This window comes from Mytilus trossulus, chromosome 7, assembly GCF_036588685.1.
Source record: "Mytilus trossulus isolate FHL-02 chromosome 7, PNRI_Mtr1.1.1.hap1, whole genome shotgun sequence".
NCBI lineage: Eukaryota > Metazoa > Mollusca > Bivalvia > Mytilida > Mytilidae > Mytilus > Mytilus trossulus.
In genome coordinates, this window is record NC_086379.1 from 54447028 (window position 1) to 54474769 (window position 27742).

General features: G+C 31.9%; 1 protein-coding gene across 1 annotated transcript; it reads left to right on the plus strand.

The window, feature by feature from the left end:
* Positions 1 to 847: 847 nt before the first annotated feature.
* On the plus strand, positions 848 to 27742 carry LOC134725314 (carboxypeptidase D-like). The gene is made up of 9 exons (XM_063589029.1): positions 848 to 1245; positions 4543 to 4748; positions 21455 to 21613; positions 22569 to 22732; positions 23305 to 23438; positions 24704 to 24843; positions 25319 to 25451; positions 25792 to 25997; positions 27309 to 27742. Exons 1-9 carry the CDS (start codon positions 999 to 1001, stop codon positions 27396 to 27398), a joined length of 1479 nt encoding a protein of 492 aa, XP_063445099.1. The 5' UTR covers positions 848 to 998; the 3' UTR covers positions 27399 to 27742.

Genomic DNA, 27742 nt, shown 5'->3' on the forward strand with positions numbered 1-27742 from the left:
TCGGATAATTTCCCCTGTAATTTATCAAAGAAGGGACAATTTGTGCTGTAAAAATAAAATTTACGATCAAAACAAGAAATATAAATGTTGTCGTTCAAAACATTTTTTTTTATATATGTGGAAAGAGGGAAGGGGGGGGGGGGTTTGTCTGGAAAATTAGTTTATTTTGATGTTGTAATTTATATAACTTTTTTCCTTAGAAAATAAATTTTAATATACCAAGTGAAACATCACTAAATTGTATCTATAAAAGTGCTTAAAAGCCACATTTATTCTCAAAGTCACCTTGGCTCCAGTGGAGCGAAGACTGACTGTTAAAGAGAGATTATTTTAAAGAAAGTCTTCAAATCTCATGCATATTTTCGCACTGACTGTCTGACGGATTGACGGATTGACGGAGGAATGGACTGATGATTTGACGGAATAATTGAGATTGATTGATTGATTGATTGATTGATTGATTGACTCCGTAGAGCTTTTTGTCGACATTCATTAACAATTACAATATCAGAACATCGGATTTAAATGAGATTGTAACAATAACAACACAACATGTCGCATATAAGACATACAAACTTTAAATACTTTCCCCCTTTCTGTTCTAAATTTTATTCGTTTTGTGCGCTCTAAACAAAGAAATTCGTAATTTGGTTCAAGAGGGAGTCATTATTTTACATATAAGTAAATAAGCTTTAAAATGACTATTCAAATCGTTCATACACTTTTGAGAAACTAATATGAATCAAATACTATTTATAAATCATCATATATAGTTTTTTGGATTAGTTACTGTGAGTTAACTTGAAAAACGCACACACAGTTAATCGATATGAACACAGCTCCCTTTACAAACAATTTACGTCACTACGAACGTCACTCATTCATAAACATAAGCAGGTGCGTGAGAGTAAACATTCACTTTGACAGATAAAAAAAACATCTGCTTTCAGCTACATTTTTAAATACATACAAGAACAGAGAAAGTTTTTTATTGTGATATGGTAAATATTGTACATTTGTTGGTGTTTATACCAGCAATATGTTACGGCGGAACTCAAGTTTCAAAACCGTTCTCATTTTTTGAATTTGGAAATCATGACTTTCACAGCCTTCGACGTGTACTAAAGGCAGCGCACGAAAATGCTCCGGACATAAGCAAAGAATACAGTTTAAAGAAAAAATCTGTGAACGGGTTAGACCTTGCAGTTATAGAATTTTCCAAAACCCCAGGAAAACATATACCAGGTAAGATTATATTTATATATTTATAGTAATGAGGGTGGTAATGGGGATACCTTCAAGACAAACAACTATAAAAGAATTGGCAAATGATGTTAATGGTAATTTTTGTTACATGGCAAATTATAAAATGTACACTTTCTTTTCGTCATATAAAAACCAATAGACCACTTTCGAGTTCATCCGTCACCGGAAAAAACTCGTCAATTATACGCGCCTTTATCACCATCATTTGTGCGTTTAGGGGCATCGTCACTTCCCTTCAATGTTGAGCGAGTGGTTGGAAAACTATAATTCTATATTGTACGAATTATTCGGCAAATTGAATTCTCGAAATTGACAATCAACACTGCTGTCATTAGGGAATTGTCAGTAAGTACCTACAGAGCAACCATTATTTCTAGTTTATCCTGCACAAAGACGATCACTAACACGCTTGTTGAACGTAAATAGTGCAGGGATACAGGCGACCCCCTCTATCTGGTAAATGACGTCATAAAGGTGTGCATAATTGACGAGTTTTTGCCGGTGACGGATGAACTCGAAAGTGGTCTATTGATATTGACGAATCATGTTAATTTGTTGCCAAAAAAATAAGTAACAATAATTATTTGATACCTCTGATGAACCAAGTTAAGGATATTTTGACGAATCACAGTAAAATCTTAACCAATTTGGCGCTAATGGTTACGTAGCTGAAAATGACTGTTTGACGGGAAAGAGCACTTAATTAATAGTTACCCTCAGTGATTTGTATGAATATGCTGTGGACATAAATGAACTCTTGCTTTAACAACAACAGTAGAGAGAACTCCATTGAGTAATTGACTGTGCACAAGAGTATACATATCTTTTACAAAAAATCATCCTACAACAGTTCACAAGCTATATACTAGTTTGCCCGCAATTTTGCGGGTGTGTTCTAGTAATCATTGATAATCATTATTACAGAGCAGAATGTTGCTACACAGAAATGGAAAGTTGTCAATTAGAAAATTTAAATCATCTAAAGCTTAATACTCTATGAAGCCTCATTTTCAATTTCTAGCTGTAATCTGAGACTACTCAGCTGTAAATCAAGATAAATTGACTTCACTGCATGGTATATCATTTATTTTAAGCTCAATTGGATACATGTAGATATCCCTGTGATCAATATACATGAAGTCTCCAAACTTTAAAGTAAAAGGATCTCATCTTATAAGGGTAACAAACATGTTGTTAAAGTTAGAAGCAAGCTTCTTTAAATTTTTAAAATCTCCGGTATAATAGATATAAGTAGATGTGTTATGAATGTTAATGAGAGAACTCTCCATCCAAGTGACAATTTGTATAAGTTATCAGTAACAATTCTACATGTAGATCAAAAACGATCTTCAACACAGAGACTTCGCTCACACCCAAGAATGAAGTCTGCTTCATAAAAATAAAGAAACAAGTTAGCAACAATAGGAATAGTTTGTTTCTGTAGGAATGTTGATTGCCTGTTGGAAATTAAAACATATCATAAAAAAATATCGTGTCTTTCCCTTTAGCTGAAAACCTCTATCTTCCAACGTTAAAATCTTATATATAATCAGTTTTTAAGAAAAAAATTAACCAAAAGTTATCTTTTTTCAACAATTTTTTGTCCCAAAATATATCCCTCATCAGTCATGTCAGTATTTGGTAAATAAATTGAATACAGAAAGTGTAAGCTATTATGTAAGAGCACAGTTGAAGATGAACTACATTTTCTTTTAAAATGTCCTGTTTTAAAAGATGCAAGATCTTAACATCTGTTTATCTTAAATTCAAATTAAAAAAATTTCAAGGTTTTATATTTGATAAAATGAAAATTATTTGAATTCTTTCATCTGAAGATTTGTTAACTACTTCAAACTTATCTAAATTGTTGCACTCCCTTTTTGAAGAACAAAAGAATCTTCTAAAAAATCTCAATTTAGCTTGAAAATAAATAGAAACAATTGATCAGGAGTTGTTTCTTACATAAGGTTAGTTCTATAAATTGAGTGACATGATTAATAAATGTATACAGTTCACAGTGGCTTCCAAAATCACTTAATGTTTTGTCAATGACATTGTTTATTACAATATTACTTCAATGTTGAAATGTGTATACATTGTACATGTTTTTGTTTAAATGTGTATACATTGTACATGTTTTTGTTTAAATGTGTATACATTGTACATGTTTTTGTTTAAATGTGTATACATTGTACATGTTTTTGTTGAGATGTGTATACATTGTATTTGTTTTTGTTTAAATGTGTATACATTGTACATGTTTTTGTTTAAATGTGTATACATTGTACATGTTTTTGTTTAGATGTGTATACATTGTACATGGTTTTTTTTTAAATGTGTATACATTGTACATGTTTTTGTTTAAATGTGTAAACATTGTACATGTTTTTGTTTAAATGTTCTTTAATCACTGAAACTAATCATTCTAATCATTATTGCTTTATTTTGTAATTCCTTTGATTGTATATAGTTTAAATTTTGGTCACCATGATTGGTTGATAAAAGACATGTATTTCGTATATTTTTTTGTAACATGCATGTACATCATTTTACATGTCTGTATAATACTGATGATATTGTAAAATTATTTCTTCATGTACTCACTTGTCTCAGTGTGTATATATGTTTTTTGATAAATCAAGCAAATTAGCCAAACAAACATGTATTTTTGTCCCATCTGATGAGTTAAGCCTTTTTTAACTGATTGTTATAGTTCGTTCTTATGTTGTACTGTTATACCACTGTCCCAGGTTAGGGGAGGGTTGGGATCCCACTAACATGTTTAACCCTGCCACATTATTTATGTATGTACCTGTCCCAAGTCAGGAGCCTGTAATTCAGTGGTTGTCTTTTGTTTATGTGTCACATATTTGTTTTTCTTTCATTTTTTTACATAAATAAGGCCGTTAGTTTTCTCGTTTGAAATGTGTTACATTGTCTTATGGGGGCCTTTTATACCTGACTATGTGGTATGGGCTTTGCTCATTGTTGAAGGCCGTACGGTGACCTATAGTTGTTAATGTTTGTCATTTTGGTCTTTTGTGGATTATTTAAGTTGTCTCATTGGCAATCATACCACATCTTCTTTTTTATACATGTATGAATAGGAATTTGACGGCCCCATGTATTTCAGGCAACTTATTACAGTTTTTTGACATACATGTATATATCCCATATCTCATTTTATTCATACATTTGCATTCACAAGAAGTATTACATGTACTACTCTTGGTAGAATAACTGAATACAGGGTTTAATTTTGTTGCTATTTTGTAGGGGTACCAGAGTTTAAGTATGTTGGTAATATGCATGGAAATGAAGTGGTTGGGCGAGAAGTATTACTTGCCTTGGTATCATTACTGAGTGAGAACAAAGACAATGATCCTAGAATTAGTTGGCTAATTGAACATACTCGTATTCATATCATGCCTTCAATGAACCCAGATGGTTACGAGACAGCCAATGGGTTGGAAAGAGATGAGGTAAATATAAAATTAATTAATATTATCACAGGATATGGTAAAATAGGTTGCATTTAAGTGTTGGACATTGGACATTGCAAAGCAAATTTATTTTTGAATAGCCAGGCTTTTATATATGACTATACACCATAGGTTTTGCTCATTGTTAAAACCCATACTGTAACCAATTAACTAGGATTGCCCAAGTCTATGTCATTTGAACTCTGATTATCAGATACATGGTAGTCTATGGCAATCAAACCAAATCAGTTGTTAAAGAGTTTGCTTTTCAGATTGACACTAATCACAATAAAATCACCTTACAAAGGACAAAACATACATCTTTTGATACATGTACATTGTATTAAGTGTTGTGTCTGTCTCTGAACTTTTGGATGTCTTTAACAACATGTATGATACAGATACTTGGTAAAATAATGATAATATTTGCCTATTTCTGGTTCGGCTAATGTAACATGTAGATAATTTGGTTTGTCTGTTTCAAAGTTCAATGTCAAGTTTTCAATCTGAGATGAAATCAATATACATGTACCCCATACTTAATGACACAAATGTTTAAACACCCTGTCTGGTCTGGTAGCTATTGAAAAAGGCAAATGAATATATGCTGATTCATTTTGTATGTTTTAACTTGGAATAAAAGATGATATTGTTTAAATGTCTGTGAGACAGCAACCTACCAATACAAAAGCATGTTTGGGATATATTGTATACATGTATATATATATATATATAATATGTGTAAACATTACGCTTGCCATAGTATGAATAAAAAGATGATGATGTAGAAATAAACATTGGAACAGTCATTATATATAAGTCACAACACAAGTTTATCAAAATATAGTCATGTACAGGTCATATTGACCTCAATGCTGGACAACGTCACAAGTCTTGAGTACTTGTTTTTGCTACGTAAATGTTAGATAAGAGAAATATAGTATATGTTGTCTAGCTAATCAAGAGAAAACCTTTCAACTACATGCTATGTCTTTGTGTAGGCATATAGTAGATTATTTTAAGCCATGGCACTAATATATCGTCATTAAATTAAATGTACCAAAGACATTAGATGGCAGTAAAGTTCAATTATCCCTAACCAAATAATAACATTGTATCATTTTAATAGCAAAGAAATTTAATGGTAATTGATTATAACCTAAAGATCATAGAACATGTAGAGAGAGAAAGATGGTAAATCATTATATATTGTGTATTTTAAAAAAAAAGTACATAAAGATACTTCCCTACTGTGACAGAAATGTCAATAAACATCACCAGAGCAGTCTAAAACATCAATGTGTAAAATTGTAAACGCCTCAATCATATCTATTTTAAGAGCAAATTGTTGTTGAAAATAAATTTTTAATAAAGAGCTGTTTTCGAAGCTATTGTAAGGGTGAAGCAATATTTTAGATTTTAGGTTTTAAGAGGACAAATTTTTCATTTATAATACAGTTTTCATATTCCTATCCTTTTGAACTGGCCAAAAAAAAAATCAACCGCAACATTTTTGTCAAATAATAACAAATTTGTTATGCCTGCCTCGATGTCTGAATCCTACATAATCTAAAACTAGAATTGTGTCTGTCAAGTCATCTGATATATTTTATATGGAAGAGAAAGCTGCATAGTAATGTAATTTGATCATATACTCACAGATACTCACAGATCCTCTTCTGACTGTAGGATTCCTGAGGAGTCCTTTTCTGTCAGCTCCTTGTCTAAACTTTTTTTACTTAGGTCTTGTCCGGTCGTGTGTATTTTTTCACTATAATTATATTTTTGTGTTTGATTTTCCCAGTAACGGTCTAATCTGGCTTCAAAACATGGTATTGTTGGTGCTGATACTACTTTTTCTGGTAGACTGTTCCAAATTTCTACTGCTCTTTGTGTAAATGTATATTTTCTTACATCTAGTCTAGATCTTGTTTTATACAATTTGAGATGGTGTCCTCAAGTGTTGGAGTCAGTACACGGTGATATAAAGTCTGATACATCATCATCATATTTTCCTGATAGTATTTTGTACATTTCTATCATGTCACCTCGAGATCTTCTGTAGGCTAATGTTGGAAGTTTTAGTTTTCCAAGTCTTTCTTCATATGTTAATGTTGATAGTCCAGGTATTTGTTTAGTTGCTCTTCTTTGGACATTTTCAATGGCTTCAATTTGTTTCTTCAAATGTGGACACCATACCTGGTTGGCATATTCAAGATGTGGTCGTACTAAAGCTGTGTATAATAATTTAAATGTATTCATATCCATGTATTCCATTGTTCTTCTTAGTATTCCCATGATTGAATTTGCTTTGTTTATCTTTTCATGCATATGTTGTTCAAATGATAATTTGGTGTCAATGGTAACTCCTATATCTTTCTCAGATTCTACATATTCCATCGGTGTTATTCCTTCCTTCAATGTGTAAGCTTTCTGTTCTACTTTAGATCGTCCAATTCTCATCACCTTACATTTGTCTGGATGGAAGCATAGGAGCCATTTTTCTGACCATTCATGAAGTGTATGAATGTCTTCTTGCAGGTGTTCACAATCAGACTGTTGAAATATACCTCTAAATGCTTTGGTGTCATCTGCAAAAAGGTATGTGTCTGTGCCAATACTGGTGACTTCAGGCATATCATTTATATATAGTACGAATAAAATTGGGCCTAGCACTGAACCTTGAGGTATTCCGCTCGTGACATCTTTCCATTCGGATTTCTCCCCATTAACTATAACTCTTTGTTTTCGTCCTAATAAGAATTATCTAATCCATGTGTTGTATTGTCCTGTAATTTGGCATTTATCAAGTTTGTGTAGCAATCTTAGGTGCGGCACCTTGTCAAATGCTTTCATAAAGTCACAGTATACGACATCCACACATCCTCCTCTGTCTAAAATTTCAGTCCATTTATCCATAACTTGTAATAGTTGGAGTACTGTTGAACGACCGCTTATAAATCCGAACTGTCGTTTACTGAAAAGTTTGTGCCGTTTCATGTGTTCTATTATAGTGGAGCGGCGAATGTTGAAAAAGTCGCTTAGTTAACGATTTTAAATTACCTAAATACCTCATGGAATTTTAAGGTCTTAAAATGTTTATCGATTATTCAGCTTTAGAAAAATATTTGTCGTCAATATCAAATGTGGTACAAATGACGTTAAAAATAGCCTTTACTGACGTTACTCAACTTGCATCGAATACCCCACTGCCGTTTCGGTAGTCAAATTTCACAACAAACCCGTTCTAAAAAATAATTTTTGAATGAAATTGGTAAATATAGTGATTCGTGAACTTCATACAATGTAAGGGCATTTCCAAATAGTCCTAAATTTAATGCTTAATGCATCTGAAAATGGTTGAAAATAACGCTGTAAAAATCATCGTTTTTCATCTAGCATTATTTGCACGTGCAGTATATGTGTATTTTAAAGGCACAACAGTGAAGCCGCCGTATAATACTTTAATCGACCCGATTTACTTTTTGAAGTAAATTCCTAATAATATAAATATTTGACTAAATATCTGCTTTTTATCCAGATTTCAGGTACGAATATTTGTCACAGATTTACCGACATTGTTGTGGTTTCTAGTTATAGTCACACATTCATCGATTTAGCGAAGGTCATTTGTAGTCATTTTTAAGCATATTTCTTGTTCATTTTATAATTTCCAAAGCCTTGTGATTAATTTATGTTGTTTGGTATAGTTGTATACTCGTTTTTGTTGAATTGAACTGGGAAAGTAAATTTGATTTTAGGGTTCGTTTGGTTTTCAGGTGTGTTTGATTTGTTTTTTTATTCAATCACATGGACAATTTAACAATCTCGTTAAAACTGGTCCCGCTAGATGCCCCCAAAAAAGGAAAGTGGAAGTTTGTGTTGACAAATGCATTATCTGCGATTCTGTTGTTGATGAAATATTTATAACATCAACAGAATCTGGAAGAAAAAGTCTGATTACTGCTGCAGCAAAGAGACGTGATGATTTGTTCAGTTATTTGAACGAATTCTGCAATGAAACAGAATGTAAATTACCCGTGTTTAGGTATCATAGGTTATGTTATAAAAGCTACACAAGTAAGCAGAATTTAAAATCAGTATCAGCTGAAAAGGAATCACCAGATATAGGTTCCGATTTATCTATAATGAATTGTTTGGTGCATGAAAAAAAAATGATCACAATACATAAAAGTGTATTATTTGCAAAAAAAAAAATCTCAAAAAAGGGTGAAAACATTACATACAATTTCATCTGCTGAAAGGTTAGTCAATCTTATAGATGCTGCTTTTCGAGCATGCAACGGTGAAATGATTAATCGAATTTAGCAAGAAAATTTGCTCAATAATGCAGTGTATCACGCAGCATGTCTGACCACAAACTTGGCATGTAGACCAAAATCCACTGATCAATCTGCGTACGATATGGCATTTAGCATAGTTTAAATTATAGACAGAGATCTTATTCTTGACAAAAAGTCTCTTGTTTTATCATAACTTTTGACAAGGTTTCAGTCATTTTTACCTGATAAAATAAGTAAGACATACTGTAATTCCTCTAAACATAAGGCTAAACTTGAGAGGTACTACAGGGATGCCATTGCCTTTTTTGCTCAACAAGGACAATATAAATCTAGCATTGTATTTCCTAGCGATATTTCCATTGGAGAAGTTGTTAAGACAGCGAATAACATCAAAGCATAATTTAAAATGGTTGAGATAAAAGCCGACTTAAGTACATGTAGCTCCATCAAAACCAACGAACAAATCGGTATGCAAGTACTTTATGAAGCAGCCTCAATTTTATGACAAAACATGGAAAATGTTTATATATCTAGGGATTATTATCGTGCAAATAACCAAGTACAAATGCATATCATTGGAAATATCAGAAGAAATGTTGTCAACCTGTTTGATAAGTTTTGTTACTTGTCTCTTGAAAAAGTCTTTTGAAACATTTTCTTCAGTATCTATGAATATTTCGCATGACATTCGGAGAAAATGTGCTACTCTCGCAGAATGCCTGGTGTCAAATTGTAATAACATAATTACTCCATTTAAAGTCTAATTATGCCGGTCGTTCATGCTCTAGGTGGGTGTGACTTCACTTCAAGTTTTTTTTGGAATCGGTTAAAAGTCGGTATTTAACCTCTTTAGGACAAAATCAAACCGTTTCGGTAATCTTGTAGCATTAGGTCACCTTATGGCCTTCAACAATGAGCAAAACCCAAATGGCCATACCGCAGTCAGCTATAAAAGGACCCGATAAGACAGTGTAAAACAATTCAAATGAAAAGCTTTCGGCATGTGAATTCGTATTTAAGCATCAAGTACTACGTACAATGTGGCAAAGCCAAGTTTGGTTGTCGGCAAATCTAGCCAACCGAAGTAATGGCTCCCCATGTGCCTTTGTTGGAAAACTGCGCAACATGACAAGTTAGAGCCAGTTTTCTTTGAGGGACAAATGGTATCGGACTTTCTACAAGATAAAATTAGTTCATGTAAGGGGAAAAACATACTAGGCAGCACGTGTTTGCAAGTAGCAGGGTCTTGAATCATGTATATTTTGATTTTATTGATTAAATAACCAGTACATTTAATATTTTGTACATAAAATTTTCCAGCTAAAACGCTGAAAACCGTTTTCCGCCCTGAACCCCCTACCTGGACCTACTGGGGGCCTTAAGCGGTCCCAGACCCCCTGCCGATTGGTGCCTACAGTTGACAAATATCCTAGCTACGCCCCTGTCTTCCTTGCACTGATTTATGTTTTTGTCAAAATGTAGGTAGTTGTAATGAAATATCATGAAAATAGTTCTTGTAATATTTGGTAACTTTATTTTAATTTGCTCCATGTTTTCGACGTTTCATTTGGTATGAAAATAAACTCATCATAGATACCATAACGGTCATGTCTCAATTTTAGGAATTTGTTCTACAACACGCTTGCACTAATTGAGTAACATATCAAACTCCAATAACTATATTATATAAACAGGTATCTTGTATTGAGATAGTTTGAATTCATTTTCAGAAAAGTCAGTATCACGTCGAATCCTTGAAAACTGAAACGAATTTTTTCATGGCGGCATATTTAATTTGATTTATTAACTATGCATTTCAGATACTCTTTGAAAACTTTTTAACTATTAAAGTATTCAAGAAATGCTATTTGTCGATTTCAATTATCAATGTTTATATTAGTATGTTCCTGTTTTTCATTAGGCATTACAATTTGTATGTACCATGGACTACCTTCAAAAAAGTTAAATAAAACGTTTTTCTGACGTCATGTGCAATATGAAAAAGGTTTTGTATGAACTAACGTTTTTCTACATAATACTACTCTTATAAGTTATTGAATAGATTATTAATTTTGAAAAATATCAATGGTATTGTGTCTCTAGATGAAAGTAGGATTTTTTTAAGTGATGACCTTTGACCTTGATTTTCGATATTATTGTACCAGATTTGATATTGACGACACATATTTTCAAAAAGTACAGGATTTCAGCTTTCCAATGAGCTATTAAAATCCCATGAGGTATTTAGGTAATTTAAATTTCTAAAATTGTCCTCTCCGCCGCTCCACTATTATTTCTTCCCTCACCAAAGATTCCATCAATTTGAATATGATGCTAGTTAAACTAACGGGTCTATAATTACCAGCTACCTTTTTATTACCTTTCTTAAACAATGCTGTGATATTTGCACATTTCCAGTCTTCAGGAAGTTCTCCGGTAGAAATAGATGTTTGAAATATAATGGCTATTGGAGTAGATATGGTGCTACTTATTTCTCTTAGTACCCTTGGATGTATTCCATCTGGTCCCGGTGATTTGGATATATTCATCTTGTCTAGTTTTTTCTTTATTTTCTCTACATTTATTTTTATAGTTTCTAATGGTGGAACCTTAACTTTCTCTACTTTTGGCATCTCAGTGTCCGTTTCATTTGTAAATACTGATGTAAAGAATTCAGCTAGTACATCTGCTTTCTCCTTATCAGTTGTTGTTGATTCTTTTTGGCTAGCATCCTTAAATAAATCTGGAATACTTGATTTTGTCTTTGTTTTGGACCGTGCATATTTCCAGAATTTCTTCGGGTTTTCTTTTACCTGTTGCGCTATTTGTTTCTTGTATTCTTTTGTGATTTTTCTGGTAATAGCCCGGACTTGGTTTCTTATCTTACAATACTCAGAATATACTTGTCCATCCCTTGTATTTAAATATCTAGTCCATAATCTTTCTTTCCTTTTTATTTTTGATAATGCTTTGCGGTTAAGTGGTACTGGATGGTTGTCATCCTTTTTTCTTTTCCCATTCTGGTTTATTACTTTCTTCGGGATCGCCTCCTCCATTGCCTTCTCTAAAATTTCTCTAAATTTATTCCATTGTTCGTGAACATTACATTTTTCAAATTCCTTTTCCCAGTTTAAATCCAGCATTTCCTTCAATTTTTCATAGTCTCCCTTATCATATTTAAACCTAGTTTTCTTAGTAACGCTAGTCTCCTCGCTAATTTTACATATTATTCAATAACTGAGTGATCACTTTTACCTAGTGGAGGGTTGATTGTTATATCACTTATAAATTCTTCTTCACTTGTAAATACTAAGTCTATTAAACTTGGCTTATCTGATCCTCTACCCCGTGTTGGTGCAGTTATGTGTTGGTACAAATAACAGTCTCGTATTGTCTCTATAAATCTAAATTCCTTACTGTCTATTGTGCCATTCGTACTGCAAGTGTCCCATGTTATGTTTGGAAAATTTAAATCACCAAATAATATAACTTCTGAAAAACGTTTCTTTACAGATTCTGTGAATAATTCGCAAAGTTGAGTAAAGTTCTCTTCTGATCCATTTGGGCTCCTATATAGTGATCCGACTAAAATTTTCTCATTGTTACCGACTTGAATTTCGCAAAGTAGATTCTCTTCGAAAGTTGAATTACTTATATTATAAGGTGAATACTTGAGCGAGTCCTTTATGTACATCAACATACCACGGCCCGGTGAACTTTTGCTTAAATTTGCAGATAAAATTTCATATCCATCTATGTTAAATTCAGATATTTGAATATCTCGTTTATAGTTCTTCGGTTTTACTTCTGAAATGGCTATAATTGATGGATTGCTGTCTTCAATTCTTAATTTGAGCTCCTGTAATTTTTATTTCGTAAAAGTGTCTGAATTTGTTAACAAAATTTTAAAACTATTTACACTGTACATCTTATCTTTTATTACATGGCCGCTGTTTTTTGGGAGATTTCCTCTTCTAGCTCCTCGTTCTTTTCTTTTTATTCGAATTTTCTGAATATGCCGGATTTTCTGAATATGCCTCTCCCATGGCATTCCCCTGACCACGTAAATAAAATTTCCATTTTCCTCTTCAACTGTTTTTACTTTAGCCTCTTCTCTAAGTGTTTTATCTTGCTGTCTTTCTTCTTGTGTCATATCATGTTTAATACACATATTACGGTACGGATCATCTGCGTTTCTAAGTTTATGCGCATTTTTCATAATCTTGTGCTTTGAGTTTTCATTCAATGTTATAAATAATGGTCTTGGGACTTGCTTTTCTTCTCCCTTAATAATCCTAGTCTGATATTTTTTACCAATTCGTCTCATGTTTATAATATCATCAGTGCTTATACATTTTATGACTCATATACATAAAAGTTTCTGAATCCTCACCTTGGGCTATGTTCTTAAGGTTACTCTCACTTTCTGGTACATTGAAAATAAGTACATTGTTCCTTCTATCTACCCTTGACTGTACCTCTTTGGTTGCTTGGTTTATTAAAATACCAGGGTCGCATGTAGCTGAAGGGGGTACATGTATCATTTCATTTTTAATTTCTCTTATATTTTCATGACCTGTTTTGATTTCATTCAAGATTTCTGTCTTAAATTGTGTTACTTCTGACCTATATGATTCAAGATTAGTTTCTACCTTCTCAATTTTATTTGTAATTTTCTTTTCAAAGTCTTTCATGACCTCATTGCACCTGTCCTCAATGCTTATCACTTCTTTCAAGCACATTAAAGTTTTTCCTAGACAATTGTTACAAAACCATGGAAAATCTTGTCTGCCACTTAGACCCTTGTAACATGCTGCGGGTATGCCTAAGCATTTGATACACCTATGTGTGTTGCAGTACTCACATTCCAAAACTTTACTCTGGTCTGATTGAAAAATATTTGAGCAGGTATCACAAGTCCAACTCGATTCATTTCTTTCAGTACTATTATTCCTAGAGTTTGCTGCTGAATTGTTATTACTAGAAATAGAACCCTTTCTAGATTGCCTACCCCTAAGTTTTGGTTGGGAATTGGGAACTTGATCATCGTCATTTAAAGAGCCGCCATTTTGTTTGTTGTCACTCATTGACTCAATACAATTTTTATCATTCTGGGACATCATGGTGTGAATAAATCACTAATTGTTTTTATCTCTGTTGGTTTAACCACCTTTTCTTACAAATGTTTATATTTTCTACTTGATAATTCTGGTTTACAATGTTGAAATTATCAACTTTGTCTGGAGCCTGTCAAATACACGACCGGACATGTTCGTGACCTTGACCTTCTAGGATTGAAAAGTGTTAGTTTTTGACAGTTTGGTTTCTTTTTTCTTCAGATTTCATATTAAATACCCTATAGGAGATTTGGTTTAGCTTTTTCAGTTTCTGAAATAATAGATATAAAAGGGACTAAATAAGACTGCTGACCCAAATATTTTCAGTTTGATTTTTTCCTTTGAAATACTGAGAAGTATTTGCTCTGAACGTTTTGTGTGAACCTATTACCATCATATATATGCCGTGTACAAGTTGTGATTTTGTACAGGTTATAACATGTACAAAAATATTGTACATGTTATAACTTGTATAATGCAAAAATACAAGTTATAACATGTACAAAAGTACCTCACACATGTTATAACTTGTACAAAATATTGCTTAAAAATGGTTTTAACTTGTACAAAATTTAAGATAAATCTTAATGCAGTAAAATATACATTTAAATTCACCAATATATAAAGAACAACAATAAATAGGCCAAAACGTGTCTTTTTCTGTAGAGGAAAGATTCAGAAATATATGTTTCATGACTTATGTTGGCAAAATGTGTTTTCATGTAATTGGATGTTTTATGCAGTTCGTCATGGCTTTAATAAGTGTGACACTATTTACTAAAAGCGTCCATTCCCTCAATGACAATTACATTAGATGCTAGTAACTAAATTCTTCCAAAAATTTAAAAAAAGATGCCTAATAAATTTGGGTAATACTCCTCCCTCTTGTTTTATAGCATGCAAAGACTAAAACAATGTATAATATGCTTACTCTGTAAAAGCAAAAGAGAAAACTGAAATAGTTTCATTGGACCACGCTTCATTATCAATATCTTTGGATCTACTCTTCAACATTTTGGCATTCAGCATGACTTATGTAAATTTATGACTCATTTTTTTTATAAACTATAAGATCATTGCATGAGTCGAATGTCATTTTGATGTTTTAAATATATGTTCCTACTTTGAAAGTATGTATTTGTGGCCTTTGGATGTTGTGTGCTCTATGGGCGGGTTGTATTCTTTTAAACACATACCCCATTTCCATTCCCAATTTTATTTGTAGAACCATCTATCCTGGATATCCTCTTATGTCTTTTTAGTGACAACTTGTATTTTACTATGCCTTTAAAGTGGACACTCACGATAGTTCATCAAATAAAGATTTGTCCATAGATAGTCATAAGAGGATCATAAGACATGTCCTAAGATATATCTTATGTCAGGTCTTAAGAATGATCCCTAATACCGACACCTGGACATTAAGTGTATCAAAAAAGGACAAAACACCCTAATAAAGTTACATGATGGAATAATAAAAAAGTTATGAAAATATTATTTAGGTCAATAACATCTGTTGCAATAATAGAAACATATCTTTATTTTTCGATTTTGTACAAGTTAAAACCATTTTAAAGCAATATTTTGTACAGGTTATAACATGTACGAGGTACTTTTGTACATGTTATAACTTGTATTTTTGCATTATACAAGTTATAACATGTACAATATTTTTGTACATGTTATAACCTGTACAAAACCGCAACTTGTACACGACATATACATGTATTAGGGACTATTTATTATATAACTGTTTCAAGAACATTACTCTATAAATCACAAGTACAAGTGTCTTTGATAGACAGGGAAATATTTTCCACTCTTATGTACACTTAGGATATGACTTCCATGAATGTGTTACGTTGTATACATAGGAAGATTTCCCTTTCATTAAAGGTTACGTAAAATTAATATATCTGTATCAGACATATATCAGCATGTTTAATTTACCAATATGTGATCTTCTTATAATATTAAAGATTTAAGGTTATGTAGTTCTCAGAATAGTGGATTTATATTGATAATTAAAGAAACCTTTCAATAACTTGTACAATGACAGATTCTCGGATGCTAAAGTCGATGAAGTGGGTGGAAATCAATAGCCTGATCTAGTTTGTAAAGAATAATAATTATAATCATTGGGAAAATATTGAAGTCAGTCATATGTCAAAGGTTCTGTTCACACCCTATATGATCATATATGATAAGTGGATCAATTCTTAATCTTTCATGTTCAAACATTTGTATTTGATGGACATAATTTATAAGGATATTTTGAATTATGCATTAAGTACTGTAAATTCAGAAAACATTGTGTGCATTATTATTGTGATTTTAATTTTTGCAATATTGAGAAAAATGCTGTTTAATTAACAAAATTTCAAAATGCGAGTTTAATTCATCGCGATTATAACCCTGTCACATTTTCGCAATAATAAAAACATTGCAATAATTTCTGAATTAAATACTATATTTTACAGCACTTCAAAAATAGAATCAAAGTAAGCATTTCTGTAATAAAAAGTAATCCTTATGAGCTTTTTGAAAACGGGGTAACAAATTGTAATACAATTATTACAGACTAGGGTATTACAGTGATATGCAGTGAAGTTTAGCATTTGATAGTTCATTGATAACATTCTGGTGTATCATAAACAAACAACTTGTAACGTCTCATTTCATTGGCCGAAAGATTTAAATACAACAGCAATGTAGTCAGTTTGCACGTGAATTGACACAGGTGACAGGCAATGGAATTTACTATATGTTACTACGAACGTAAAAACAATGATTTGTATAGTTTACAAACCTTTGGCCAAATTATTTAAATAAATGTTTTGTTAACTGCAAATAGTGTGGTTGAAATAGTAGACTGATATTCTAAGTTCTTTATGCATGCAGCAACTCAATTATCTTGTACCCGGCATGATGAGAAATATAAGGATAAAATAAAATACATGTGCCGCTTTTATAGGGATGAATAAATGAACCACTTTTAATTTCTTTCATACCTACTATAGGTTATAATCCTTACAATGTCGTAGTCACTTATAAAGTATTTCATAATACTGATCCCGCTTTACAATAATTAATGATGGGTTGCACTGACATTCCTCTTTTATTATTTTCATGCTAAAAACACACACATTAGCTACCATAAAAGGAGGAAGTTGTCCCCCAAAGATAGAAACAAAATAACTCTAATCGTATCATTTGTGCACCTGAATGAATTCAGTGAAGATTATTTCTTTCGCATGTTTGGAACTAAATAAATATTAACACTTGTGAGAAATCCAGATGTCGTAGTTTATAAGGAACAACTCCCGTTTGAATTGTTTTACATTGTTATTTTGGGGCCTTTTAAAGCTGACTATGCGGTATGGGCTTTGCTCATTATTGAAAGCCGTACGGTGACCTATAGTTGTTAATTTCTGTGTCATTGTGGTCTCTTGTGGAGTTGTCTCATAGGCAATCATACCACATCTTCTTTTTTTACATATATTAAATGTACTGTTTTCGATTATGAATGGGTGAATACTTATTTTTTAAATTTATACTGTAAGAAAAGAGTTGCATAACATTGTTGAACAATCCGCTAATGTATATGTAGTATGTATTCGTATTTAAAATAAAATACAAAACAAAACGTGTATGATAAACTGATAAAAAAAATATCAAGAAATTAAGGATGACTAAATGTATGTACAAGGTGAAACTCACCTTTTTATAAATACATTTAAATGATTTAATGAATACAGACATTGTTTGTTTCTATTTACATAGATATAGGAAGCTGTGGTGTGAGTGCCAATAAGACAACTCTCCATCCAAATAACAATTTATAAAAGTAAACCATTATAGGTCAATGTACGGCCTTCAATACGGAGCCTTGGCTCACACTGAACAACAAGCTATAAAGGGCCCCAAAATTACCAGTGTAAAACCATTCAAACGGGAAAACCAACGGTTTAATATCTACAATATATAATTTACGTTCGTTTTTCAACCGAGAATAGTAAAACCTCATGAATTATATCGTTTGTAATAACTATTAATTATCCGCTGTGCCATGATTGGCCATCTCCATTTTTTCTTAACAAAGCGTGTTACATGTTATGAATTTACTTACAATTTTGGGATTTAATTTTTTTCTTCAAGTTAATGGAATCAGAAAAAAAATCACTATTCTATGAAGAATACCTAAAACTTGGCAAATAATATGAAAAGTGTGTGTAGTAAAGTATACACGGTTTCATTTTTCAAGTACAACGTTAATTCATCGAGTCCATTGAGTAAAAGACAAGGCAGGATAAGCAACTTGGGTGTGTCAATGAAAAAAAAAATGTGAATTGAGCTTTTTTTTTTATCCTACATCAAACTTTTGATGTCGTCCCTTGATTAAGAGGAGATATTTAAATTTAATATTTTAACTGTTAAGATTTTAAAGTTTAAACTTTACTACCAATTAATTGCAGAAAATTAAAAAAACAAATGAATTTCACATGCACTGCACATTTATAAAGCTAGAATTGTGATTAGAATCATGTATGCGAATACGACGATAGAAGCTTTAGACGACCTTGACCAGCTACGTGAATATTAATCAGTCCATTCAACGTTAAAGTACGTGTGTTCTATTTTTGCAGGTGTGAGGTCGAAGGTTTGAATTGACCAATGAAAACGATCGTTCCTTTGAGAGTTAATCTAATAAAGTTTGTTTGTCTGATTATGTCGCACGACCCTTCGCGAAGCTTGGCCGCAGTTGGGTATAGCCCTGGTAGCATGGATGGAAGCGATTTCATATGGACACATAATACACATCAGCTTCCATTTCTACATTTTAATCAGACAAAGATGACGTCCCAAACATAAATACTGTCAAAAGGGGAACAACTCTCTCTTACAAACAGAAACATAATCTGACTATACATACTGATACAAAAGTCATGTATAACACAATATATTAAATTGAAAATGAAGTTTTAAAAGAGTACTTTATATTACTTGTAGTGGAGGTATGGGGGAAATAACAGTTCATACAAGTAAAAGATTGTCATTCTATTATTTAGCATTTCCTAGACAACCTTTCATGTAAAAAGACATTTTTACATCCATTTGAATTATATTATAATTAATGCACTCTGTAGGTTTTATCAACTTGAACAATAATGGCAATATACAAAAATGTCCCTATTTTAACTAGATTTAAATAGATTTCAGATTGTTGAAGGTTAAAAATAAGAATCAAATAATGGTTACACACATTAAACCGTGCTGTAAACACACAATATTCTTATTTCAACCTTTGCTGAGCCCTGATCTGGTCTATAAATCTGAAGGGTCTTTATCCCTGGTGCCAATAAATTATTTTAAAATTGTCATTTCAACTTTAAGCATTCATTTATTTGAATCATTATATAATGTCAACCTTAGAAGTGTGTATAACTTTTCAAACAATCCATTCTTGTCTCACATCTTATAGTGAGATGACAATTAATTATAATCAAAAATACATTATTTGATGCACTTAATCACAAAGGCTATGAATAGATTGTAAGTAGGTGGGTTGGGGAAATGGGACTATCTTTTATTTTTTATTCATCTGACTGACATTTTAACCAGCATACACAGTTGAAAGTATTGCACAAGATTGGGTTCGAAGCACTATTGTGTATTTACATTTTAGCACCTCTTATTTGTGGTTTACCATCTTTGCCCCAAGTTTGTTGTTTTCTATTTGGTAGTAAATAATTACATTTGATGTATGTTTCATTATAATACTTTATTCTGATTGGCTAACTGCACATCACATGTTATTCCTCAAGCAATTGCATCACTCAATAAAACTTTTCATTCATGTTAACACGTGGTCCCACAATAAAGTGCACAGGTGAATTGAATAAAAAAGTTATAAAATTTGTGTTTTTATGATCATAGCTAAAAAATGTAATTATAAGTATTGAATGCTTCTTTTTGTAACTTCATAGGGTTGTAAAAGCGTTGACCGTGCGCACATTTTTGGAATGTACTTTGGTCAACCCTTGTACACTCTTATGAATTTACAAAAAGAAGCATTCAATTCTTAAATAAAGATCCACTTTTTTACATCTTGGGGTGATCAATTTATTTGGCATTCGTCAATGGCAGTCAGCAGGGTTTTAGAACATCAGTTGTTCGACCTGTTAGTCAAAAGCCTGTTGTTAAAATATACTTTTTTCACTTTTTTTGTCTTTTGGAAAATGTTGTTTTTGCTGTATTTAGACCCCTCTACAACAAAATTTGTTTTACATGCACACAAAAAAAAATTGTGGTTTTTATCCAATTCAATCATAGGTTTGAACACTGTTTTCAATTTAGAATTGTTTACATGCACTGTGATATAAATGAACTGGATTAACTATTAATAATTTTAAGCACTGTGATATTTATATGTCACAAGAAATCTTATAGAAATTCTATTTTTGGTCTGATCAAAACAATGTCTGAACTTCTGCAGACATTTACAGTTTATATTTATGGTTTTACATGCACTAATAATAAATGGGAGTTTTATGTTTTTAATGGTTTTTGAAAAGAAGTAATTTTAAATTGACCAAATGACTGATACATTTTTTTGCAACTTGCATCTTTTGCCTTTTATGTTAAAAGACCTATAAATAACCTTGTTATAACTGATCATGTTTTGTGGCCTCTCCTAGTAGAATTAATTTGTATTGCTTTGAATATAAAAGATATTACCTGAAGGACCATATATATTAAATGTATTTTATGTCATAAATGTTGAAAAGGCAAATTGATACATTAATTTGCATGTAGAAAATCTAATTGAAAAGTCGTATTTGATAAGCTTCAGGAGGGACATATTATAAATGTAAATATTCCTGTTTGCCTGTTTTTCATTATGTTTTTAAACTAAAATTCTATACAGTTTACATATTAAAGTATGCAAGAAAACTTGACATAAACCATATGCAGTTATTTTGATGCCTAAGAAGCTAGGCAATGTGCATGATAAGTCTTTACCTTTGACCGTCTTTCCTTATCATTTCTGTTTATATATTCATGACCACCCTCTTTATAGACTAGAGGTTACAGTACACAGTAACCAATTCATATACACCTAAGAGCTATATGCATGTATGCAAGTAGTTATAACTAGTATTTTATAGTAACTTCAGTTACATCAATGTTATCAATACTGTCAAACAATGAAAGGACGTCACAAAATATATCATAATCATATGTTTCAAAATATGTTATACAATTATTTCTTTTTCTTTTTCAGAATGGAAATAAAAATTGGTTACAAGGTAGAGCTAATGCCAATAATGTAGATTTAAATCGTAACTTCCCAAAGCTTAATGCCATCGCTTACGAAAATGAGAGAACTGGAGGAAAGAACAATCACATGGAACCATATCAAGTAGCACTGGACACACCAGGGGTAAACATATATTTCTCAATCATAGTTGTACAACTATAAGACACTTAATCAAAGTGTATGTCAAAGTTGAGTTAAAAAGACAGGCAATTTTCTTCAATTAGTTTTAACAAAGAAACAATCTGAGGGTTTATTTCTATCAAGGCAATCATTTAATAGACCACTTTCGAGTTCATCCGTCACCGGAAAAAACTCGTCAATTATACGCGCCTTTATTACCGTTATCTGTGCGTTTAGGGGCGTCGTCACTTCCCTTCCAATGTTGAGCGAGTGGTTGGAAAATTATAATTCTATATTGTACGAATTATTCGGCAAATTGAATTCTGAAAATAGACAATCAACACTGCTGTCATTAGGGAATTGTCAGTAAGTACCTACAGAGCAACCATTATTTCTAGTTTATCCTGCACAAAGACGATCACTAAGACGCTTGATGAACGTAAATAGTGCAGGGATACAGGCGAGCCCCTCTATCTGGTAAATGACGTCATAAAGGCGTGCATAATTGACGAGTTTTTGCCGGTGGCGGATGAACTCGAAAGTGGTCTATTAGCCAAATATCCAGAAAACTTAGAGCTAAGATATCCTCATTGGAATTACCTTTAGATTGAATATCAGTTTTAACATTCTATCATGTGACATTTTCTATGAAATAAATTTGAGGTAAATGAAATATTCAAACAAAACACTAAATATTGTGTTTAGTTAGCAATATGTAAGTTATGTAAAAATATATACAGAGAGATCATGATTTTGCTTTATATTCTTCATATATATTAGATGGAAAATAATACAAAAATATCACAACTCAATGACTGAAGACAGGGTTTTATTTATTTGATGGTTTGTGCTTCTTTATAATTGTTGCTTTCCTTTGACTTTTAAAGTACAGCTGTTTCAAATAAAAAATCAATGAATGATAAATATGAAAATAATGTGATACTTTACCTGTTTACAGCTGCAACCTGAAACTAAGGCTGTGATGATCTGGTTACATGAGATTCCATTTGTACTCTCATCTAACTTACATGGTGGTGATTTAGTGGCTAACTATCCATATGATGCCACCAAAGACAAATCTGCACATCATTATACTAAAACTCCAGATGATGAAACTTTCAGGTAAAGTTTGCTATTGTTTGTTTACAAATGTAAATCTTTTATTGGTTTCTTCAATACTATTTAGTCATATGTCTAGTGTGAGGTTTAACATAAAAATTAGTCCACTCTCAATAGCCTAAAGTATTTTATAAGAACTTGAAATATAGTCTTTGCAGCATATTAGAGAATCTGATACTCTGCCATTGGCAAGGATGAGGGTAATTTGTGTTCCAAGATTAAAGGTATAGGTATCAGATGGGTATGAAATGAGGATGCATCAAAATCGGGACAAAATTACATCAACATCAAAGTCTGCAAATTTGAGCAAAACTACTATTAAATGATGTACATGTACAAGTAAAAGATGCAATTATATCATAAATAAAGTCAAATATTTTCGCACTGCAAATACCTATCATCTGTGTTGATCTTTTCACAATTTTAGATTATGGTACATGTATTTATATGCATACCCCTGTATTGATGTATATTTCTTATTCAGAATTCTACATTTTATATATTTAAGTAATATATGTTCGGTTTTACAGTATGACTCTAGAATTTAACTTACAACACTGATCTATTCCTTGCAGGTTTTTAGCAGAATCTTATTCTCTGTATCACACAGAAATGGCCAAGAAGAATCGTACACCATGTGATATGTCAGGTGATGATTTGTTCCCAGAAGGAATTACTAATGGAGCTAACTGGTACTCAGTCCCTGGAGGTAAGAAGACTTTTTTTCTCTGCATCAATCTGTTTTGTATTGGTATCTCTAATGGAAATACTTTAACATGCACATATTTTCTACAGGCATTTTAAAAATATTATGTCTAGTAAAAAGTGGATGTAAATGTTGGATTGATTAAAAGAATAAATCAGTTGTTTAAAATACTGACCATGTTAAACAATCTCCTTTATGTATACTAGAAGATGTGGATTGATAGCCAATGAGACAACTATCCACCAAATTTCAAATAAGATGGATGTTAGCAATTATAGTTTATCATTCAGCATTCAACAATGATAAAACCTACTGTTCGGTCATGTTTATCTACAATTAAATTTTTTATGCCCCAGCAGTAGGAGAGGGGGCATTAATTTTTACCCTTGTCTGTCCATACCAATGTCTTTAAGTTGGTTTCCATTCTCTATCTTTAGTTTGCCTCAAGCAAATGTTATGAAAATTATACACAATGCTTATTACCACAAAACACAGTTCAAATTTTAATTTTGGTGGCTTCACTTCAACAGTCTAGAGATATGCCCCTTTTGTAAAGGAAAAAAATCACACCAAACAGCAAGCTATAAAGGGCCCCAAAAATTACTAGTTTAAAACCATTCAAACAAGAAAACTAACAGTCTAATCTATAATCTGATCTAACTTTAGTTTGCCTCGATCGTTCTGATCATGCATGAAATATTTGGCAACCAACAATCAATCAATCAATCAATAGTTGACCTCAACTAAATGTAATGAAACTTATACACAATGCTTATTACCACAAAACACAGATCAAGTTTGAATTCTGATTGTGTCACTTTAACTGTCCTAGAGTTGTGCCCCTTTACAAATGAAAAATTGCTGAATTTTTCTTTTTTGTTCCCTAACTTTAGTTTGCCTCAACTAAATGTAATGAAACTTATACACAATGCTTATAACCAAACAAGACAAATCAAGTTTGAATTTTGGTGGTGTCACTTTACCATTTTAGAGTTATACCCTTTACAAATGGCAAAAAATCAGTAATTTTTTGTTTCCGTTCTCTTACTTATACACAATACTTAATAATTACATATTACCAAAAAACTCCAAATTTAGAAAGCGTCATTTTCACAGCTCATCAGTTATGTCCCTATATAACTTTATATTATATGTAAGCAGGGGCATTATCTGTTCCCCATTCTCCATTTATTTAGAAATAAACTAGCTGTTGTAATTAGTTCGAGATAACAATCACTGTTTAACATTTTGATTTTGTTTTTTTTTAGGAATGCAAGATTACAATCTCCTTGAGACAAATTGTTTTGAGATCACATTAGAGTTAGGCTGTGACAAGTTCCCAGAACCTGAGAAGGAGGAAGAATACTGGCATCAAAACAAAGAGGCACTTATCAACTACATGCTTCAGGTACAAACTTATCTTTCTTTGGGTACTTGAATAACCATTTGTTACCTAAATATTATAAACAACAATTTTAATCTAGTGAGTATTTAAACAGTTGATTTAGAGTAATAAATATAAAACTAAGGAGATGTGGTTCCAATGAGACAACTATCCACTAAATGAATTTGATGTAAGCTATAATAGTCAACTGTAAAGCTTTCAACACTGAAAAACAAACCTACTGTAGAGACAACTTTTAAAATCCAGAACATGAAAAATGTGAAACAATTCAAGTGCTAAAATGGCCTAATGTATAAGAATACAATTTTCAGAAGAAAACAATATGACTGAAATACAGGCTTCTATTAACTTAGGAAGGCACATGCAGTGTTAAACATATTTGTTTAGCTTTCTTGAACTCAGCCTTATCATAAATTCTTAAAAAAAAATTCAGTTTCTAATTGTGTTGGCCAAGTTTTAATTCTTTTTTTAAATGTAGGTGCATGATGGAGTGAAAGGTATTGTTACAGATGCAGAGACTGGTGAACCAATCAGAAATGCCTCAGTGAAGGTGTACAAAGTGGCCAGTGGAGGGGATGATTTCAAGTACATCAATCATGATATTACTACTAGTAAGTGCGATTATAAATAGCTCAACATAGTAAACAGAAATTGCAATTTGCTGCTTTTACCTTAAGCAAAAGCATGTATATGTAAGGCTATTAGTGGGGATAGTGTGTTTAGGTTGAGTGACACGATTTCTTGCAGACTTTTTTATATGACAATTGGACAACCAATGTCTAATCTTTAGTTTCTCCTTCTTGTATCTCTGAAGTTAAAATCCCGAAAATTTTGGATTTGATTTACAAAGTTTAACAACATTGCTTGGGTTGTTGAGTCTTCAATATGTTCATAGATTTTGACCTAAACCCTTTACCCTATCTAATGATTTGATTTGATTCTCTTTATCAGACAAGGATGGTGACTACTACAGACTATTGATTGATGGAAAGTATAGACTGGAGGTAGTAAAGGAGGGTTATCTCCCCATGGAAGAATTTGTTGAAGTTCAAAATAAGCCAATGACTGAAGCTGTAGTTAGGGACTTTCAACTGACACCAGATAATGGAAACATGGAGCCAAAAATCCAAGGTGGTGATGCTGCATTTGATAACAGGGTAAGTGTATGCAGTCAAGGTAGGCTGTTATTAAGCACTTCAAATAATTAACTTATGATATGGTAATACATCTAAGGAGTCTGGCAGCTTCTTATAAAGAACTAGAACACACCCGTGATCTCACGGGTCCGTGACTGAATTAAAGTATATAACTATGCGCAAGCCTTATTTTAGTATTAGTATTGTCATCTGATAAAGTCATGTCGATTATAAGATACACGGCAGTTTTCTCTGCTTTCAAATCTTTCTGTTTGAACCCGTCGAACTGGAACTTATCAATTATTGGTAATATTTATTATTTGGAAAACAATAGGTCCTGGAATGGAGTCAACAGCATTGTCCTATATTAGTTATAAATAAAGTTAAATTCTTTGTTTCACAGTTTTACGTCATGCCCACTAACAAATGGAAAACTGTACCTATTTTAAGTCCAGATTTTTAGTATTCGTATTGTTATCTTAGAAAGTCTTACTGATTAAAATACTACAATAGGTAACAATTTGACAATTTAGTAGTGTCAACCTTGTGATTATGACCCGTATATATAGCATATTAATCCTGAAAACACCGTTTGGTGGTGCGCCTGTCAGATGCGGAACGTACAGATAAGGTAATAAGTAACAGGTGATACTATTGGTATCGGTATCGGACTCGACCCGGAACTTCTTAATTATTGGCAATTTTAATTACGTGGAAAACAAAAGGGCCTGGAGTGGTGTAATTTTTAATCTACACCTTTGTACTATATTAGTTATATATAAAGTTGAATTCTGTGATTCGTCGTTTTAACGTGATGACGGCTGATAAATTGGACCTCGTAATTTTAGTATTATAGATATGTCAATTTCACACAACATTGACTTGGTTAATTTAGCATGAGATCTTTGATATATTTAGTAAGTATATTATTGATTTTGACATAGGCTGACTGCTTCAAACTTAACGTAGGTCCCATTAAAAACTTGCTTCATTGATTATTGTAAAGCTTCTAATAAAAAAATTCCGTTTGTAGTTGTTTAGTTTTTTACTTTCATAATACTGTATTTCATTGTTATAAAGAAACCTTTTGATGAAACACAATATTTTTAAGGCTTGTATGCAAAACATTCTGCTCAGTGAATATAAACTCTTTAAGAAGGGAATATCATATAATATACCCTGTTTGAGACCAGAATATCATATAATTTTCATTTATTTTTCTTAATAATTATGGAATAAATTTACTGATAAACCATTGTCTTTACTGACATAGAAAATTTCTAAAATACACTTAGACAAGAAAATATTTAAGATTTGCATTTGATATTGTAGGCTTACTATGGAGAGTATCCAGCTGAGGAGTATGATGTGGACAGGTTACGAGAGCTAATACTCAGGTACTTCGGAAGACGATACCAATAAACCTGCAGATGGAAATCCATACTGAAAAGATATACTCTTTGGGATAATGGTGTATTCTATTAGATCTAATAAGTTCAAAAAACTTTCTTGTTACATTTTGATTGTTCAAAATGTCTGTTATTTAACAGCATAGAAAATGGAAGAAACTTTTAAAAGAAATAATAATAATCATGTATGTTACTATAAAATAGGTAGTCATGCACCAGGAATAATTTCTCAACTTTTTAAATTGATATTAGAACATCAAGAATGAATAATTGAATATTTAAACAAACAGAGTTTAATTTAAACATTAAAAGTATCTAAAGAAAGTATTAGATCGTTTACTGCTACCTTTATAATTT